The sequence below is a fragment of the Ambystoma mexicanum genome, chromosome 10 (assembly GCF_040938575.1).
Source record: "Ambystoma mexicanum isolate Mex_15411 chromosome 10, UKY_AmexF1_1, whole genome shotgun sequence".
Taxonomy (NCBI): Eukaryota; Metazoa; Chordata; class Amphibia; order Caudata; family Ambystomatidae; genus Ambystoma; species Ambystoma mexicanum.
Window position 1 is genome coordinate 131123049 of NC_090932.1, and position 21074 is coordinate 131144122.

Below are 21074 nucleotides of genomic sequence, written 5' to 3' on the forward strand. Positions count from 1 at the left end.
GATTTAGCTCCTTCTACCCGTTGCAACCAACAGCTACATTTTGCTTCCCAGGCCAATTGGTGCCTTACAAACATGCATTATGTTACATTAACTTTTGAGAATGTTATTTAGTTAACTCCCCAGCAATCAGACCAAGAAAATATAACCCACTAGGGAAAAAGGCTTGGAGCACCCTTTTCGTCAAGAACAAGAGTTTTATTTTGTATACAAAAGATGAATGGCGACAATGGTATTATAAATCCACTGCCACACAGCTCTCTCGTCCTCCGTACAAGACTCTGATTATAAACACAAAAATTGTCCCATATGACGCACTCAATATACAGTGTTCATCCCCCACCTGCACTGGCTACCGCCAATATATGGTAATAATTACATATAGCCCATTTTTCAATTGGTTCTGCTGTCTTCTCGCCCATCTTCACAGCAGGTGGGGAACATCCTTGTCCATCTTGAGACCCGGCACGGTAAATGGTTACTGTGATGCTGGAAATGCCTTATGGAGGGACAGGGACTCCTAGTCCTTGTCCTAACACTTCTCTCTGTGTGTTTTCTAAATGTTTTCTGCCACTTAGGTCCAGCTGGACCTCTGGCAGTGCAGCTCTTCCAAGTTTTCCTTTTGGTGAACAAACACCCATGGGATACCCTTAAGGCACCCATGTGTGGGTGTACACCCTTGTACCCCTTGTGTGTTTTTGGGCACCTGTGTGTTGCCCACAGAGCAGGGTATGGACTGGTGGCAGCTACTTGCCGACTTGACAGTGGCTGAGTGCCCTCCATTTCGGGACACCCAGGCCCTGCCATAGAAATGAATTGATTGCTGCAGGAAGGCAAGATAGCCCATGTGGCCTCTTGGTTTCTATTGCCTTTTACCTTGTTTCCAAGTCCTGCAGAGTCCTGCCTCTGTTCCTTTCCTCCCGACTGGCTGCTGAGTGGAAATAACACATATGGCTCTGGGGCTGCCTCCTGTCGGACTGACTTCCCAGGGGCTGTGTGCCGTGGGTACACCCTAGGGGTGGGATCTGTATGAATGGAGTCTGAAGGGAACTCACATTCTGTGTTTTCAGTGTCTGGTTTCTGTGTGTGTGACGCAATGAATGAGACAGCCCTGACATGAATTCAGTGTAGTGTGCTGGAAGGCTGGGTACTTACCCCAATCCACATTCTTTGTTATGGGTGTGTGGGTGGATTGAATGCCTGTGAGCCAGATGGTCTGCATGCCTGCATGAATGAATGAATGCCCTTCTGTGTGATTGGCTGACTGAGCCTGCCTCAGCCAGAGTGAATGGGGAACAGATGTTTATATCTGGGGACCTCTCACCAATTTGTTCAGAGGCTGAAGTTGAAGCAAGAAGAAGCTGTTCCTTGAAGCCCAGCTGGAGGAGAAGTCTGCTGCTACATTTTCTTCCTGTAATTCAAAAGCTACCGTGTTCTTCCATGGACTGATCCAGAGAGGACCTGCAAAGGAGACCTCTCCCTGAGCTACTAGGGACCATTGTGCAAATTGCTACTCTTCATCAGAAGTACCCTGGAAGCCAGCCCTGTGTGGCTGCCGTCCGCAGAAGGGGTCTTCGTTAGTTCTGAAGGAGTGCCCGGACCTCTCAAGTTTAAGAAGTCCATTGGTGTCACCCAAGGTCCGGAGATTTGTTTTGTGACCAATGGAAGCAGTTGCTATCTACCACCCAGAAGAGAGGATACCCTGGCATAGTGCTGCTGGACACCCGGAGCTGCGAAAGTTCCAAACTGCCCAAGAACATTTCATGGGACATCCTTGCCGTCATCACTGACCACTTTCTACCGGAGGAGAGAGTCCAGAGTCGCTGAGTGCAGAGGAAGGCCCGTTGGTGGGTTTCCCACCACCAGAAGCTAACAAAGATGTCCAGAGGGTCCAGACTTGGTGAGGGTTCGAGATACACTCCAGTGGTCAAGTGCAGGTTGCCAGGAGCAGTCTATTGGTCCGTGCTGGGGATGCAGCCCCGAAGAACCGAAAGTCAGAAAAACGCGATATTCTGAAACAGGACACCACAAGTGACCTATGAACCCATCACTGCCAGAAGTCATCGAAAGGTCCCAGGGGTAGTGCTCTCATCTACTGAGCCTTTAGGGAGCCCACAGCAAGTTTCATCTTCACAGGACTTCTACAGTCAGAGAAATCGTCGACCAAAGGAGAGCACAGCGAAGAGCAAAACTCCTCCACTTCAGAAAGACCTTGGTACCATTTTTCTTCTTGGACTCAGCATCCCAGCAGCTCCTTCTTCCAAAGGGAGTCCATCCTGAGAGGGAATTGTCGAGTGAAACCGAGAAACTCTGCCACTTTGCCTGTCAAGGAACCACAGGTAGTGTGACGAGCAAGAGCATCTTCTATCCGCAGGAGTCATCCAGGGGTCCCAGGTGGATCAGGTTTCTCCTTTGGCCTCTGGGGTACTTGTAGAACCTTTCAAAGAAGACAGACGTTTACTGAACATTATTGGTCTGGGCTGTAAAAGATAAGATAAATTAATCCCTAACTTTTCCATTACAGGTTGCCCAGGTGGGGGCGAAGGATCTTCACACAGAATTGTATGTCTAGTCTAAAGAAAGCATTATGCCACTGTTCACAACTAACCTGCCTTTCTTCCCTATTCTATGCTTATACACCTCACTTAATCATTTGCATGCCTATTTAAAACTGTCTGCAGTTAGTGCATCTAGTACTGAATTTAAGTAGTGTGTGGTACCACATAGAGTGTATATATTTGCCATTCTTTGAATAAGTATTTCTAAGTACAAAGTGTTATTATGTATACATATTCCTAAATCTTATTTTATATAAAGAAGCTGTGTTATTACCCAACAGTGTGTGGACATTCGTTTGTGGGGGCTTTCGGGAAACACTGTACTTAAGAACCAGCCTGCATCATCACCTGAAAGCTCAAGCCTGGCTGCTTGTCCCTTGCTACCAAATTGAGAGACCTGGCTGGGGTGTTGTGTGCCTTTGCCCTACCATAGAGGGCAGAAGTACAGATAGCCCTCCAGTCTTTACAGTTACATTCAACTGGTATCACCTGCCCTTCAATCCCATTCACTCGATATACACCTGGTTATCAGCATGAACTCTGCAGTCAACTTCAAGGTCAGTCTAGCCCTGGCAAACAAAGCAGCCCTTTTCTCACCCCAGACACGTTGTTGCCCACATCATGCCCTCCCCACAGAATGGACACCATTTTTGGCTCTTCCTAGCATAAAGCATAGATCATGTTGTTCTCACTTTCCTCTTTATCAGTTCTCCTTCCAAGAGTAAACTTTGTATCCCACTAATCAATCCAGTTCAGGAAGGATTTAAGACCCATTTCCCATTAAATCTGCTAGTTCAAATATTCTGGGAAGCTGTAGTGTCTTAAATCTTGGTTCACGTTTTGGCACTCTACCTTGCTTCCTGAGAAAATGACCTTTGTGCTAGGCCGCAGCCCCTCGCCTGATCAGCTACACACATTCCTGCCTAATTGTTCAAAGGCCTAGCTGGTGTGGGTGAACGTACAGATCTCTTGCCATGCCTGGTAATTAAATGGAATGGCTAGACAAAGAACGAGGCCTCTTTGCTCTGCGTTTTCAACACGGCCTGCAAGGATCCAGGCATACTCCTAAATGCAGCACTACTTTATGTGGCGATTACCATGTTTGTATGTACATTATGCATTTTACATAATGCCATTATAAAATGATTGATTAGTTCCCCCCCAGATTACCTGCTCCTGCAAGTTAGTCCCACCGGTGATGCGCCCCACCCCTCCCCCCTACATCGCCCTGCACCTATTCTTCATATTTTAATATAGTTTTCGCAATCTGAATCGTCTGGGAGGAGGACCAATCTGCACAGTTACTAAAGAAGAAGTAGGACCCATCTAGTACACATTTAAGAATGAAGGACCATGTGCAAAAATGTAAATTGTGCTTCCTGTAGAAGTGTGTTTTGCACTGTGCGGTGTACTCGCTTGTAGTTGCCAACTGGTAGCTCCAGACTACAGGGTGATGCTAGACACCCAGGAGTTGGTTTTAGCACCAGCTCAGTGAATCTTAATTTCGAACCCTGCAATAGTATGGTCTCAACTCAAAAAATATGCAAACTGAAGTGATCGTCATCACACAACTATTAGTAGGTGAGCTCTGCTAGTTGATTAAATATTTTTAACATTTTGAATGAGCAGGTGAATATTTTGAATGAGTAGCTGGGGCACAAAGTGAAAGCCAATAAAAACAAAATTGGTCTCAGTATCCTTCAGCATTGCATCATCCATGACCCAACACCAGTTCACCAGTCATGTCCACGAAAAGAAGGCTCGACATTTAATACTTATAACCGATTTAAGAAGGCTCCATTAGCGTGAATGCCATATGCCCATTTCCAGTGGAGTAACATTTAGTCGGTACTTATTCCATACCAGCAGATCTACTCCATTCAAGCTTGCAAGTGTCACAATTCATAACAGAATGTGCACCTCATACATACCTCAAACTCTCAAAGAATGCGAGGCCCCCACGTTGCATAACATGTAAATCTCACACACACACAAACACCCACCTAATCACTCACTCACCCACACCCCTATATGAACGCTTGGGAAGGGATATGGGTTGTTGCAGCATTAACAGCAAACTTCTTCTACGCTCTGTGCACAGCCATATTACAAACTTTCTATTCCGGTTTTCAGGGCAGGGTCTCCCAGAGAGATTTCTCTCTGGAGGCCTTTTCCTTGGGCATGCATTTGCTTGGATTTCTTAAGTCTCTCGCACACTCGTTTCATTTATTCAAAAAGGTAGACCTGTAAGTTAGGGTTCTCTCATAGGCCGGGCTTGTTACTTTACTGCAGGTCTCTTAGTCAAATAATTTATTTTTAAAGAGTCTCGGCATACACTGCTGTCTTTCCAAGACCCGCTTCACTGTCGATCTGTCCCTCAGAACGTCTGGAAGAGCCTCTCACAGGACTGGTTGGTTTCTTTGCTTGTGGCAAGTCAAAATCAGGAGTAAAACAACTAATTGTGGCTTGTAAAGCTATGGTTTTATTGTGTGTAAAAACCCTATACTAACTTTACAATTCTCTTTTCTGGTCCCTATGCTAGGAGAAGGAAAAGAGTTCAAACTGATGTGTGTCAGGATGTCGTACAACAAAGTGTGTTGACCATCTAGAAATCCAAGCTAACCTGATCCTGGTCCCCAACACCAAAAAGGAAAACACCTTACAAACACAAGATTTCCCAAGGGCCTTCCGCCCAAATGAAGCTCTTGGATGGTTTCTGACCCCCCCCCCACTGTAATGCCTCTGGATTAGACAAGGCTGCTCGCCCTCAGTATGGGTCCCCCCCCTTTGAACACCAGCAAATGTCTTTAGGGGTTTCACCCTCTCTGCAGTTCATTAGGAATGTTTGTTTGGCAGGAAGCCCTGAGAAGTGTTAACAAATGGGAAATGCCTCTATGCCTCCTGGCCCTCCCTTAAAATCTGGTATGCCTAACAGTTCCTGTCAATGTCTCTGTATGACCACGCCTCTACTGGCTCAGTTCAGAGCCCTTTTTTTTTTACTACTAGCACCTCCCTGGGGTCTCGGGATTAACAGCCCGTTCAGGGACCTGACCGATTGCCACCCCACCCTGGGGCCTCAGGTTTCACACCCCAATCTTTGAATGTTTGATCCTTAAGCCCCTCTTGGGCTCTTACCTCCCTCATTCCCGCTTGGGCCTTCTGTCTCCCACCCCTGATTGGATTATTGATTCGCCTGTTCGTCACCATGCCACCTGGTTCTCTTGTAGACCTAGTTTGCTTTTTGTACTGTGTTAAAACGCTGAATGCTCAGTTTGATTCTCGCTCCGGTCTTGTGCTCCTCTCTCATGCATGCAGAGGAATGGCGGCTGGGGATCTTCTAGGATTCGCAAAGGGCTTCTTGATGTTATTGGTTGTACCCTGCTCACTGACATGGAGATATTGCATCTCTGAGAGTGTCCAGAGCACAGAGGATCTGTGCCAAGCACCCACTGGCAGGCATATAAGGCAGGGCTGGGGTCTGCAACATGTGGCCGTCCAGATATTTTGGACTACAACTTCCATTAACTTCTTCCAGCCTCAACAATTGTGTGGGATCATGTGACTCACAATTCAGAACATCTGGAGAGCAGTAGGTTGCAGACCCCTGAGGTAGGTGATGGGCCAACCCAGTCCCATAACCCGGCCTTCTTGCACAACAGAATGGTGAGCGAGTCTAACTCAATACAGCCTTTAATTTTATCATTGGCTTCTCTTAAATCACAACCAGCCTCAACACACTGCCAGTAAAAGGGAAAGTGCGAACGATGTGCAGTGAAACCAGAGTTCAATGCTGTGAATAGGGATTTACTGTGGGTGTCAAACTAGAGGGAAGGCCTGTGGGACGGGTATGATAAAGGTACTAGATGCATTTCAGAATAGTAGTGTGGAAGGAATCAAATACAGGCTGAATAGAGAACATTCTGGTTGTCAAGATAGGGGTGTGTGCTGGCTCTCATCCTATTTAGCCTGTGATTGAAAGATTTGAAGGGGTTTCTGGTTGAGCAGCAATTGATGACAAATAACAGAATTCTCCCAGCTTGTGAAGAATTGCACTCACGAAAATGGGCATAATAATCGGATCATCACCCAATTGTCCAAGTTTCTCATATCAGAGTATCAAACCTAATTTGGTTAGGCCATGCCCTGTACACTTGTTAATAGCTATACTGCAGAAAAATACCTCACTGGTCAGAAATCTCAAAATCAGCTGTAAAGAGCTGCAACGTCCTCTTTTTAGGGGCTGTGTGGGTGAGGACTGACACATTCAGTGTATACAGTATACCACAAATTGGCAAAATTTGTGAGAATTCTCTCACACGCTGATGAAGGAAACGACAGCTCCTGTAGAGGCGAGCAAGCTGAGGTATATCTTTGTACACAGGAATGCCAGACCTAGGTTGAGGGATCACGTGAGAACATAGAGTTCAATCGTTTTTCCACTCTCTTGCCCCGATAGATTCCGGTCCACGACGGCGACCACACAAACAGTCCTGACACATTGGGGTTTCGTAAAAGGACCTGTGCAGCGAGAATACTCGGCCCATCGTTTACACGAGAAGCTTTGAGTGCATGATGGCCGGTAAGCACCTCACACCTGACAAACGAGTAGGGACGGACACGTACTTAGCCTGACAATAACAACTCATTCTTCCAGGTTTTTGTTCACTCCAGTAACTGGGAAAACGGTGACTTACACCACAGGGGACCACTGCGCTTTACGAAAATCTAATGGACCACAAGGCCCATGAGACTACAAATCCACGTTCACTTAGACAGGATTTATGGGTAATTACATGAATTTGTCAAAAGCAAGTAGATATAGGGATTACCAGCATAACCTGTTTTGAATCATGATAACTAACAAGGGATTTATAGGCTAAGTGAGAAGCCGATACCCACATGGTTAGAGATATTAAGAACAGGAGCAGGATTCGCCCCCTCTTTACAAAGTAGATATGGTTTTGTTTCAGTGGATTTTTTGACCCTGATCCTTTCTAGATCAGTATTAACGGCTTCCCTGACGCGTACAATATTTATCCAGAATACCTGACACGAAACTAATACTACATGGTAACAACAAGGTTTTAGGTTTGTTTTGATTTTAGATTCATTGGAATACAGCATGTTTCCGTTATGCAACACGTTGAATACCTTTACGTGATGAAAACAAAGAGTGCCCTGAAGACCGCACCAATGAGAGATGCGATTAGTATTAATTTGATTGCATTCTTACTATTGAACATTGGTTCTAGAAACACATGTAGAGTGTTGGCACATTGACTCTCCCTAAAAAGAGATATTGATGAAGGCACATGTTTAAATTGATTGAATAATTGTTTTCAAAAGTTGACAATTTGGAGAATTTTTATTTTTTCTTTCTGTCATCCATATACACTAGAATGAAATATTGTCTGGGTTTTAGACACACGATTCAGATTAGTGACTCATGTTTAGATGTTTAAGCACTTGTTTGTTATTTGATTGTGTTTTATGAACATTAAAATATGTATATTCTTTTGAAAATCCATGTATCCTCACCTAAATCTATGTTAAACAGGTGGGTGTGAATGTGCCAGGGGGATATTTTGAACTACCTTTGAGCGTGAAGGCAGAAATCTCAACAGACCTATAGTAGGACTTCTTCCACATACCTGCCTTGATTATCCTACAACCATCTAATAGTCCATCAGAAATAATGTAAATCCCTACATCCATTAGAACCAGTGCCATTGATGTAAAGGTCAACTTCGAATAATTCAAATCAAGATTGCTCAAAATACTAAATACCAAATAAGGCACACCTCTGCATCACTGGCCACATTCAGAATGTAAATATTTCCATTGGGCAAAAAAGACATTGCTAAGAAAGGACTCTTCAACATTTATGAGAAATGGTGACTCATTTGATGTTTCAAAGTAATGTGACTCAATCATGACTATTACATTGCAAAACTAGGACAACTCTTGGTAGAGAAATGACTACCCTAAAGGCCGGCTCACTAGAGAACATAACATTGCTTAGGAGCAAATTCATAGGATTGCCGTATTGCTTTTTGGAATGTATTCAAGTAAACGTGGACAGGGTGAGCAATATTATAAATCATTGAAGCCCAGAAGCATCTCAAACTGACCCCTACAGCAAAAAAAGCATTCAACGTGGTCATCCAGTCAGGTCACTGTAGCTTTACAAATTCCCCAAACACTCTTGGCGATTCTGTAATGGTCCCATCAGACTTTAAGTATTATGCTACTATGGAACAAAACTCACAGCAGACTCCCAATATCTTGGAAACCTTCAGATATTTCCAGCATTCTTAATTAACACAATTCTGAAAACCACACAAGCATTCACATACTACTGAGCAACTACCAAACTAGCTTCAGATCATGCAGGAATAGAAAAAGAAAATCCTCATTTACATCAAGGAAAAGTATGTCATTGCCAGGACAGATGGTCTCTCCACTCATGCTGATCAATACTGAGTCTGTAGGTTGGGGGGGTGGAGGGGGGTGTCTGTGCTCGAGACGATGCTAGTAAATAAGAAACAACCCTTTGGAGTAGGCTGGACTGAATAACTCAGTCTGGAAATCAGGAATAACAAAATCATGCATGTACTTTGTTTTTCTAAGAAAATACTGTGGCACAATCTTCTTATCAACTATACCGCTCTTCCATGAGATTTCTAAAGAGAGACTCTCACCCGATTTTCCAGCTCAGGGGGGAATTTCATCTGGAACTGACATAGTGTACCATTCGTATAGTCCCGCTGAATGAAGACTTTGCCAGCCACGGCTGCCTGCTGCCTCATCGCCACAGCTTGAGAGTCTGCAAAACGGTTAAATAAACAACAAGCCATATTAAACAAAAGTGGCATCAAACACTGCATAATATACAATTTGAGCTTACTCCCAATTTGCACAAAACATTTGTCATTTTCATTCTGTGTCCAAACATACATTTCAATAAACCAATATTTTACTATAGTTCTTCACCTTTTGCAATCCTCAACATTCATCTCATGCAGCAGTTTCTCTGTAAAAGCACACTCAAGCCGACCCAACACTGGTTTCTTGTTTCCATTCTTAACCCTTTTGTCACAAGCTTGCAAAAGGTTTGCTGTACTGATCATTTTTTTTTTTTAAAAAGTAAAAAAAAAACAAAACAAAAAAAAACTAAAACAAAAATTTGTTTTACACTGGGTAACCTACTGTCCTCCGTACCCCATCTTCCAACCACCATAAGCCCCCCCACCTCTTACTTACGTGTGTATAAGGAGGGAGTTAAGATAATTCGGCCAGTCTACTTACCTGGGGCAGAAGATATTTTAACACAAACGTCAATGCATCCCTGCACAAAGATCACATGCAATACATATCTAAAGAAATTGTCCGTTAGCATTCAATACTGAAGCTGCAGGTAAACAGATAGACACATCGAGAATATATTTATTTAGGAAAAATGCTTTCTTCTACAGATGTAAGAATATGAATATAATACATTGCTCCATTTGCACACAAATTACATATATATATATATATATATATATATACACACACATATATACATATATATATATTATACATACACTAAAAAAAAATGTTGTCAAAAGGGACGTTATGGTTAAGTTGCACTACTAAGAAACCTATGAAATTCAATGGAAAAACATTGCTACAGGGATGTTACGGTTACAGGTAAAACCGAAAAAACCCAGAAAATCACCAGTTTTGGTAAGGTAAGCAACCATAACTCGCACTACCACTGTGCACTGCAAGGACTAACACCCATGAACTCAAAGATGACATCACATGTCATTGATGACATCACTGATGCCATCACATGTGCCTTTAGTTTTTTTAACAAGCCTCCACAAGGGATTGTCAATATGATGTTGCCACAAAACTATCATAAGTCATTAGGAGAACTATCATGCGATACATAATTTAGTACACAATCCATTGCTATAGAATGAAACCACAAGATTCATTGGTAAATTGCAAGCACTACTTTGAAACAAACGCAATATCAGCTACCTTTGGCCACATCTGTACAGGTGAGTGGAGTCACACCACCAACACAGAGCCATACTACAATGAAGAATCATACAAAGAATAACAAACAAACCAAACTGCCTTACATCGGAGTGGACGAGGGTATGAAAAGATATACAATACCATAATGGAAGAGGAAACATTGCTTTCAGAAATATCCCCATCAAACTTAGATGGCACTCTCCATTCCACCAAAGCAACACGCCTCACCTATAAATGGCCTTGCACATCAATGTGTAACGTTCGTCAACGCTTAAACAAATCTTTGCAGCAATTCCTCAATCAGTATGTCAAAGGCAACGACAAAAGAAAAAGAAAAATACTACAAACTATGGACTCCTGTCCAGTGCACAAGTTTACTAGAATACGAGGACATTCCTTAGCTTGTATTTCTCGACCTACTTGCAAAAGCACCTTCCACCCTATCAAAATGTTAGCAACCCACCATTCAACATTCAGAAATCTAGTTTACAAACTGTACTATGGAAAAAGTCAAGCTTTAGCACTGCAACATTTAAATGACATTCTCCTACACAGTAGAACCAAACAAGTGCTCGATGAAATAGAGCACATCCAAAGGAAATATTGTGGAACTGAAGAGCACTAACAAACTCCAGCATTTGCAGACAACAGTGCAGCCATCAACTTTTTATATCACACATACAGAAAAGAAATACAAACGTTCAAAAGCACATCTGTTGAAATGCCAAACAAAGTATGTGTGTGTTGTTGTAGAACTTTCTATATAATGAGCACCAAAACTATAGATGTAATGGAGAAAATAGAAAGCAATGAGGAATCCCAATGGTTTCAATTAGCTCTGTACCGTATAGCGGAAAACACATACGAAATTACGAACACCTCCATACTGTGCACATACTGCACTGCAAAACATAATAACCAAAGGCCTTCACGGCCAATTAGTAATAATTTGGAAGTAGTTCCACTGCCAAATGCATTGCAGCAGCTTCACTTGTATGAGAGCATTATAATCCAAACAGTGCTCCCATTTCAAGAAATAATACGACTTCAACAGAAAACTGCTAAATTTCCTCCCATAGAATTACTGAGAGGCATTTGTGGTAAAGTAGTTTATTTACCATTGATCTGAAAGAAAATGTAGACACTCTACAAGTGCAAAGGCCAATACAAGAATCTTTGATTATCCTGGTAAATGGTGTACCTACAAAAGAAAAAACAATTTGGCAGCAACTAGTGGACTTGAGCAAAGTTTGGGAAGTGTTGCAATACCTTAAAGGAAACAATGAATACTACAAGGAAATACACGTTCAAGAAAACCTGTGAGAAACAACCGAAATAATTCAGGGCTCCTCAACAACTAGCCAATTTGAACATCTAGATCCTAGTGCAGCCTCCAATATTTTAGACCACTATACAATTCACCCACTGCACTCCAAAGACACCATAGATGATGCACTAGAAACATATCAAATGCAGCAAACCAAAGGAGCGCCAATCAGTATATGGGAAAAAAGTGTGGCAGCGCAAGCCTTTCCTCTACTCTTCCCGACCGGAAAATGTGGAAGATATGATGAAAGATGCACGCAAATAACAGCATCAGAATACAGCTGCTTACAAATGTATTTTGAAGACCCTAGATTCAGACAGAACGTGGAGTACATATTACACCTCCTCTTTGAAAGGGAGCTGGCAACGCTAGGTTATGGAGTTGCCCACACATTAAAAACCTTGGAAAAGGGTGCAATAGAAGGTCGAAGTTTTACAGTTAAGTATTACAAATCTCTTGGCAAACATGCGTGGTACGAAGAGTACTGGTTCCGATGGCACGCAGATGTACGGTGTATGCTACACAACCTTGGCCCACCCACATGGTTTGTCACTAAGTTGTGCAAAATAGGCATGGGAAGACTTGCACACTTTCCTACGCATAGCAAACAAAACAGATAAACACCAGGAGAGCCTAGCTCTCTTGATCCAGTAAATGTTTCACACTACTTCCATCATCGCTTCCTTGCCATGCTGCACTACATTTGCAATGAAGCACTTCCTCCCCTCGGAGAAGTGGAACACTTCTTTTGGAGAAAAGAATATCAAGCCAGAGGAGCACTACACATCCACAGGCTCTTGTGGATTTAAAATGCTCCTAAATTTGGTGAGGAGAGTTATGAAACCGTTTTGCAGTTCATTCACAAATATGACACTTGTGAAATCCCTTCGGAAAGTACACATAGTGACCTACGAGCACAAATTTTGCAATTCCAAAGACACAAGTGTGACAAGTATTGTTGACGCAAATATAAGAACAGAGGCAAATGCTACACCAAATGCCACTTTGGTTAACCCAGACCAGTTTCAACAACAGGCCAAGTGAACCGCTTCATGTCTTTGGTTTGACACAGTGTGATAGGAAAATCTAACACCACATACTACATAAAAAAGGACTGAAGCATCAAAGTACATCAATGATTACAATGCAATTATTGCCCTCCTATGGAATGCCAATGTTGATGTACAATACATTGCATACAATTCCACTGCAGTTGCACGATATGTCATCGCCTACTTAACCAAAGCAGAGAAAACAGAGCTCAAAGACCTATGGGATGACATAGCATCTGACAAAAACACTGGCACAAAAATTGTACAGCTTTGGCATTAAAATAAAATGCTGTCCCATAGGGAATGTGGCAGCTACGAAGCCGCTGACCGTTTAACTGGTACCGTCTTCTATAGGAAATCTCACAACATAGTGTGGCTAAGCCTTGGACCTGCTGCATCCAGAAAAGTACTTAAATCATACAAAGACATACAAACAATGGCCAAAAGCGATCCCAACAGCCAGGACATTTTGAAGAACAACTTATTGGACACATACTACCGAACAGGAGTATTACTTTAGAAGCCTTGTGCCTGTACCAGATAGCCCAAACCTTCGCATACAAAAACAACATTAAACCAAATGAGGAAAAGGGTAGATACAGAGTGGAAAGTTTTAAAGCCAGCCTGTTGAAACTTACCAAAAGTAGCCTAATTAATCATATGAAGCGGTCATTAAAAACTCCTCAACACAAAGAACTGTACTACATGGCTCTACTACAACTTTTTAAACCATGGAGAAAAGACGAAGATTTATTAGCCACCCACACCTCCTATGAAGATGTTTTCAATGCCAGTGAAAGTACAATTACAGATAAAATCTTTACACAATTCAAAACCATATTGGACAATGAACGCCAACAAGAAGAAGAACTTCAAGCACAACTAAATGTAGACAATTCTGAAAGCAGTGAACCTTCTCTAACAGGCAGCCGAGAACCACTTGGACAGCCACTCAAAGCAAATGAGGCAGAATTTGCCATGACAGAAGTAACCACCACTATGCTTCAGTACGAGCACTCTGCAGAAGAGTTGGCAGTACTGAAATCCCAACTAAACAATGAGCACCATTTTTGTAGAAGTAAGTGAAAGCATTGAATATGGTATACAGCACGAAAGTAAAACTTGCACCTGTGACAACTACAAACCTGTACTGCTGTATGCAAGTGGTGAAGCTGGGTCAGGTAAAACATTCTTGATAAAAAATTAGCAGTAAATACCTCCAACAATTTACAAACAACAACCTTTCTGATGCTGTAACCGCCCCTACAGGTTTGGCTGCCTACAACATAGGTGGAGTCCCTCTACACTGATTGCTACTCCTTCCAGTAGAGCACCAAAACAAATTAGAGTACTATAAACTTTCAGCAGAATCTGCTATCGAGCTACACAGAGTTTTGAAACAAATGAAAATTATCCTAATAGATGAGGTGAGCATGGTCTCCAACCTAATCTTAGCTTTGATTCACCTCAGATTGCAAGAGGTCCTCAAAACAGACTATGAAAAACTCTTTCATGCCATTATTTTCGGAGATCTCCTTCAAATTAACACCAGTGAAAGGTGAACCTATCTTCAAAACCTTAAGACACAAAGTGTGCCGTTAAAGTCTTGGAAGCATCGGGAATGTAAATCTTTGCATTTTCAATACACAGAACTAACTCAAAACATGCGTCAGTCTACAGACCTCACCTATGCCAACATTAAGGAGGCGCAGTCTACCCTCAGTACTAGACAAATCCATGAGCTGTACGGGTGTAACACATGTGCTACTGATGTCATAGAACAATTAGCTCAGAGAAACGTCTGCTCCATGTCCTTAATGCCAAATCTAGTAAGCTGTGCACAATTTAATGCAACAATGCTGAAAAAAGAAAAAGAAAAACAACCACTAGTGGAAATTCATGCCATAGACAAACTGGACGTACACGTATGACAAGGCATAGCATGACTAAAAACCTTAGAGAACTATCTCCAACACAGCTGGTTTGGAGAACATTTTAATATTATGTGTCAACTGTAGAGTAATGCTAAAGCATAACATTGACTTAGAGCAAGGTTTAGTTAATGGAGCACTTGGTACAGTTGTTGGCTTCCAGACATACCCGCGGGACAACATCATTCAGTTTGTGAACATCAAATTTGACAAACTTTCAGAAGTTAAAAATATAGGACGCACAACGGTGCGATTTCTTCTTTTCAAAGACATGCATGTAGGCAGAGAACAGTTTTCTCTGTCACTAGCTTATGCAGTAACTATTAATAAATCGCAAGGACTAACCTTAGATCAAGCATTGATTGATATTGGCAGCACAGTCTTTAAAGAAGGCACGAGTTACGTAGCACTGTCACAGCTACGTACACTGGAAGGACTGGATCTAGTGAATTTTTATGCAACTGCAGTCAGTGCAGACATTCCTTGCATCATAGATTACAATAGACTATGTGCACTGTACATACCCCATCTGGACATGTACCCTTTTCCTCAGAAACCGACAGGTTTCAAAAGGCGGCTCATTCAATCAGAAGTTGTAAATGATTTGGCAACAGTACCATTTAAGAAATTGAAAGCAACTCATACTACATCAACTACCAAAAGCACATACAAAAGGAGTCAAAAGACAAGACATACCCAACTCCACCTACAAAAAAAAGCCTCTTCAAAGAAACCACGTACCCTTCCATCAAAGTGCTCAGACACAGAAGAACCTGGCCGGTTCAAATTTTCCAATACAACAGGTGTTAATTGCTATGCAAATGTAACAATGAATGTTCTATTCGAAATGCCAGCAATTGTTGAAAACATTTATTTAAATGGCGCAGACCAGTTGCGTTTGCAAATGCTCGTCCTTCACAGAAATGCATTAAGTAATCCTGACACCATTTACAGTGTCTCAGTATCAGGAAAGTGGGTTCCAATGCCTCTAATTCAGCTATTTTCCCAGGGACAGCTGGTCGTGTCTCCACTGCACAAGGGCATATGTTAGACTGCTTTAACACTGCTTAGACCAGGCAGAGCAGTTGATTCGTCGTGTAGAAGACAATATTTTACTGCCAATTCAATTCTCAATCGTACCACTGGATGGTATGAGAATTTGATTAGCCGTAAGACAGACTCCGCACCCCGGAACAGGATCGTCACAGGAAGCTGTACATAAGAAAACATTAATCAGGAACTAATCCTAAGAAGAGACAATACTAATAAACAGTACACTGAACAAAGCTCACTTGAACGTTGTTCTTCTTTTCTTCTTTCTGGGTTTTCAGATTTAACAAGAAATCTGGTTTTAATGAGACCAGGGTGTGAGCCTTAAGGAAATAATGAAAACACTATGATTTTCGGGTAGAACAAAGGTTTTAGCAAAGAAATAAAGGGAAAAGGAGAGTGTCTTGCCATAGAAGGAGTCCTGAGGTGGTGAAGAGTCAATGGAGGTTGCAGACAGGACAACGCTATCCCGCCGGCACGTGGACGCCAGCAATGGAGTCCAGTTCACGCAAACTAACACAGACGGCACGAAGACGCCTAGCACCAAGCACACTGGGTGAAGTCCACAAACAGAGGTTATCCCAAAAGTCCAAAAAACAAAGTACTCGACGAGAGTTCCGTGGAGGTTCCGGGAGTAGCAACCTTTCCTGGCGGTGTCTGAAAACAGTATCATGAAGCAGAGCAATCCATAATGGCAGTCCAAGTCGGTTTTAATACCTGGCGGTGACAAAGATAAAACAACGTGAAGCTAATCAATCCGTGTCAGCAGTCCGGGTCGGGTTTATTTCCTTGCGGTGTCTGAAAACAAAACGTTGGCAGAGTCAATCCTTATCAGTGGGTCGGGTCAGCATTAGGGAACCAAAGACAAGCAACAAGAACAAGAGGGACGTGGAAAAGGTAAGGGTAAGACAGGAGTTCAAGGCACATAGAAACAAAGTATGTAGCTGAATACCAGATTCAGAAGCGCTGCTCGCGAGCAGAGGAGGAGCCTTTATTCTGGACAGCTGACCTGCCGTACCGTAGACAACGCGGAAGCAAGCAGGAGGAGCGCGAGTAAAACATAGGACGCCATCGTCTCCATGGTAACAACCAGCACTCTCGCAGGGACCACAATCGTTGCAGTATTTTACGATAGAGCTTAGGTGCAGTATCCTTCCCAGCAATCACGAGAGAGGTCCGATGCCCTCGTGCAGTGGAGAAACGACCAGCTGTCCCCATGAAAATAGCTGAATTAGAGGCATTGGAAGCCACTTTCCTGACACTCAGGAATAAAACAAGAATTGGACTACAGTGCAGGAACGGTGAACTCACTTCAAACCGACAAGAAGATCCACAGGAATTTCTAATGTGCTTACTGCAAATACTGGAAAGGAAAAACATACCCATAAATGAAATCTTTCACATTTCCTACATGTGGAAACATACATGTAGTCTTTGCAACCATGTCTTCAGGAACAAGTCCCCAACAAATGCTTTGTGTATGTATCAATACCCAACTGTGACTCCATCCTGGAGTTACATATCAGTATACGAACACACCCAAAGAAGGCAACATTCTGAAACTTACTTCCAACCAGTGTCCAGACTGTTAGGTCAAAGGGCCGTAGCCATGCCTACAAGGCAGTAGGGGCTTGCCACTCCCAACACAACAAAGTACACTGATTACAAAAATCCAGATATCATCTGCAATACACTCCCCATCCCCTTTCAGCTACCCGACAATGAATTATGTGTCAGTAGCTGCGTACATGGGCCATGTTGCAAAAGTTACACAGTAAAAAAATCCTTTCATGTCCCAATTTCTTACTACACTCCCTGAAGCAAGGCTCTGTTCACAGCCACACCATTCCAAACGCAATGCTGCTGTAGGAACTATAACATGTCCTCCACAATGATTCTACAAAGGCGCGTACCTTAGGACACTTATATATTTAAATGTCTATGTTATGTCACAAAGTATGGTTATAATAACTTATGCAAATGGCCTAAGGCAAAGGGAATGCACTGTTTGTACACATGTGTGCAATCCACATACCAATATCACAGTACTCCCATACATGGCAGCATTTCATTGCAGGTTTGTGCCCAGCAGCCTAGTCCTTCGCCACACTCACTACAAGGCAATAGAGCTATGCATGGGAACATGTAGCCTGGCCACGTACCTTCCCTGCATACAGGTACGTATGGCTACAGTAAGGAACCCAACCAGGGAAACATTCTGAAACCTACTTCCAACCAGTGGCCAGACTGTTAGGTACAAGTGCCCCAGCCATGCACACAAGCCAGTAGGGGTTTTGCAGGCACAACACAACATAGCACACCGACTGGAAATATCCTCATAGTGTCTCCAATGCACTCCCCATCCCCAATGGAATCTTCCTGCACTCACCAAAAAAGGATAGTCGCCTCTACAACTGCCCTCCAATGAAGTATATGAAAGGTCCATATCGCAAAACTGTGATGGTAAAACATTTCTTAATGGCTTTCCTTGAAGCAAGGTTGTGAGCAAGCCCTAGCATCTTGGGTACATAAGAAGGCTTACGGCCTCCGCCGATTTACCCAAAAGCCTACTCCTTGCACATCCACTACAAGGCAATAGAGGTATGCATGGGAACACGTGGTCACGTAGCATTCCTGACTACAGGTACGTATGAGTACACTAACGGACCCACACATGACAACTTTCTCACACCTACTTCCAACCACTGGCCAAACTGTTAGGTCCAAGGGCCTGTGCAGCTACCTGCCAATGAAGTACATGAGAGTAGCTGTGTGCATGGTCCATATAGCAAAACGGGGATGTCAAAAAATCCTTCCATGTAGCTATGTCACCCATTCTCAATTTTATTCCATCTTCTGCAATCCAGTCCCCATTCCCAAGGCAGCGTCCACGCCATTGCCACAGAAGGTACTCGCCTGATGACCTACCCGCAAATTGCCTCACTGCTCTCCCATACATGGAGGCATTGCATTGCGGGTGTGGCATCCAAGCTGTAGGGTCTTGGGTACAAGGGGAGGCCTACGCCCTCTGCCCATGCACTCAAAAGCCAACGCCTTTGCCACAACCACTACAAGGCAAGGCAGACAAGCATGGGAACATTTCACCACAAGCTCACCACCATAAAACAATGCAAATGCACAAAGACAACATAACCACTGGCAGCCCTAGGCTAGAGCACAACACATTGTCACCTTCTTCGCTTCGCCCTCTTGCACCCACCCGATCCTGCAAACCATGTATTACAACCCCTTCCAGCGCGGCACTATCCTCCGATGCACCATGGCAGTGTTTCCCAAAAACGGACGCACAGCATGCTTCCCCCCAGCCAACCACCAGCCACGACCAATGGTCGCCGGCACCACAGCATACTGCAGGACAATGAGACTGCGGTCCATGGAGCGAACAGGGAAATGGCTCCACAGAGCAGACCCAGATTTCACACATTTTTTTTTTTAGGACGTACATTTCAGTTCTTTGCAACAAAAGTATTGGTCGGATTTCCACCGAACACACAAACGCAGGCATTTTTGACCCAAACCCACCCCCCCGCCCGTGCTGCAAATTTGGTGAAAATCCATCCAGCCGTTCGCCCTGTAGCCGTGCGCAAAGTTTTTGCCCAATCAGTCTATGTAAAAAGACTTTTTTTTTGGGATCCCCAGCCCCCTACAACTTTGCCCCCCTGCACGAAACCTCACCCAACTTGGCAAATACATTCAGAGCGGGCCATATACTTTTTCTGCAAAGGTTGGTGAGGATTCCTCAAGGGGGAGCGAAGTTATAAGCCACCGAAAAAGTGCTCTTCCTATGAGTTTAGCAACTTAACCATAACTACATATACTTTACATATATTACACGGCCAGCGGTAGCGGGCGTGTAGTTATGGTTAAGTTGCTAAACTCTTCGGAAGAGCACTTTTTCGGAGGCTTATAACTTTGCTCCCCCATGACCAATCGTCACCGAACTTTGCAAAAAATACATATATGGGCGGCTCTGAATTTTTTCGGCAAGTTGCGCGAGGTTTCGTGCAGGGAGGTCAGGGGTGCTTATAGGGAGGGTCCCACATTTTTTTTTCTCCCATAGACTGAAGGAAATACTTTGCGCACGGCTACAGGTCGAACGGCTGGATGGATTTTCAACAAATATGCGGCAGGAGTGGGGGCTTGGGTCAGAAAGCGTGCTTGTGTGTTTGGTGGAAATCGGGAAAGTACATTTTTTGCAAAACACTCCGCGGACCAAAGCGTGATTAGGTCACAGTACGCCGTGCTGTCGTTGGCTGGAGGGAAGCGTGCTGTGCATCAAAGTTTTTGGGAGACCCCGCCATGGTGTATCAGAGGATAGTGGGGTAGGAAAGACTGCTTTGCAGGATTGGCTGGGTGAAAGAGGGGGAAGCGAAGATATTGCCAATGTTTTGTGTTGTACGGAACATGTTGAGGTCGTGCATTTGACTTGTTTTCTTGCGGCAGGTTTGTGAGGAAATATTAACCAGCTTCTTTTACTTGGCTTGCTGTGGGTCTGAGTAAGGCGTAGGCTTTTCACTCCATGGCCATGACATGTAGAAAGCGCGTACGGCATGGGTACAACCCCCCTAATGTAAGGGCTGAATTTATGGGAGAGGCACTTAGCGATTAGGTAGGCGGCTGAGTTTGCCTACACCATTACTGCAAGGAAGTGCATAAAGACACAGAGAAAAAGAAGGATGATTGTTTGGCAGCACACTGTTAAGATATGCACCAATCCCGCAGCTATTGACATACACTGGATTGGTGGGTAGTTGCACAGGGAAGTATGATATGTCGGTCACTGCAGGCAGACTGTATAGGGGATGGGGAGTGCCTTGGAGATAATACGAGAATATTACCAGTCAGTGTACTATGTTGTGATTGGAAGTAGGTGTGTGAATGCTGTTTTGGTTTGCTCCTTTACTGTACGTATACATATGTGTAGGCAGCCAAGCACCGTTGCCTGTATTGCCTTCCAGTGACCGTTGGAACATGCCACAGTATTTGGTGTGTGGCAGGACATGGTACAGTGAGACGTTGGGTAGTGTGGCCACAGGGTGCAGAGTGTACGTAATGGGAGTATGGAAGTGGGTATGGTTGAAGGCCAGCTTATATGTGGTTGGTTACT

At 43.6% G+C, this 21074-nt stretch overlaps 1 protein-coding gene across 1 annotated transcript in view; it reads right to left on the reverse strand.

The window, feature by feature from the left end:
- Positions 1–21074, reverse strand: part of GOLGA7 (golgin A7) — a 212933-nt gene that overhangs the window by 156443 nt on the left and 35416 nt on the right. Inside the window, exon 2 of the mRNA XM_069617622.1 lies at positions 9257–9381. Coding sequence (XP_069473723.1) covers positions 9257–9364 — 108 coding nt within the window. The 5' untranslated portion in view covers positions 9365–9381. The remainder of the gene's footprint in view (positions 1–9256; positions 9382–21074) is intronic.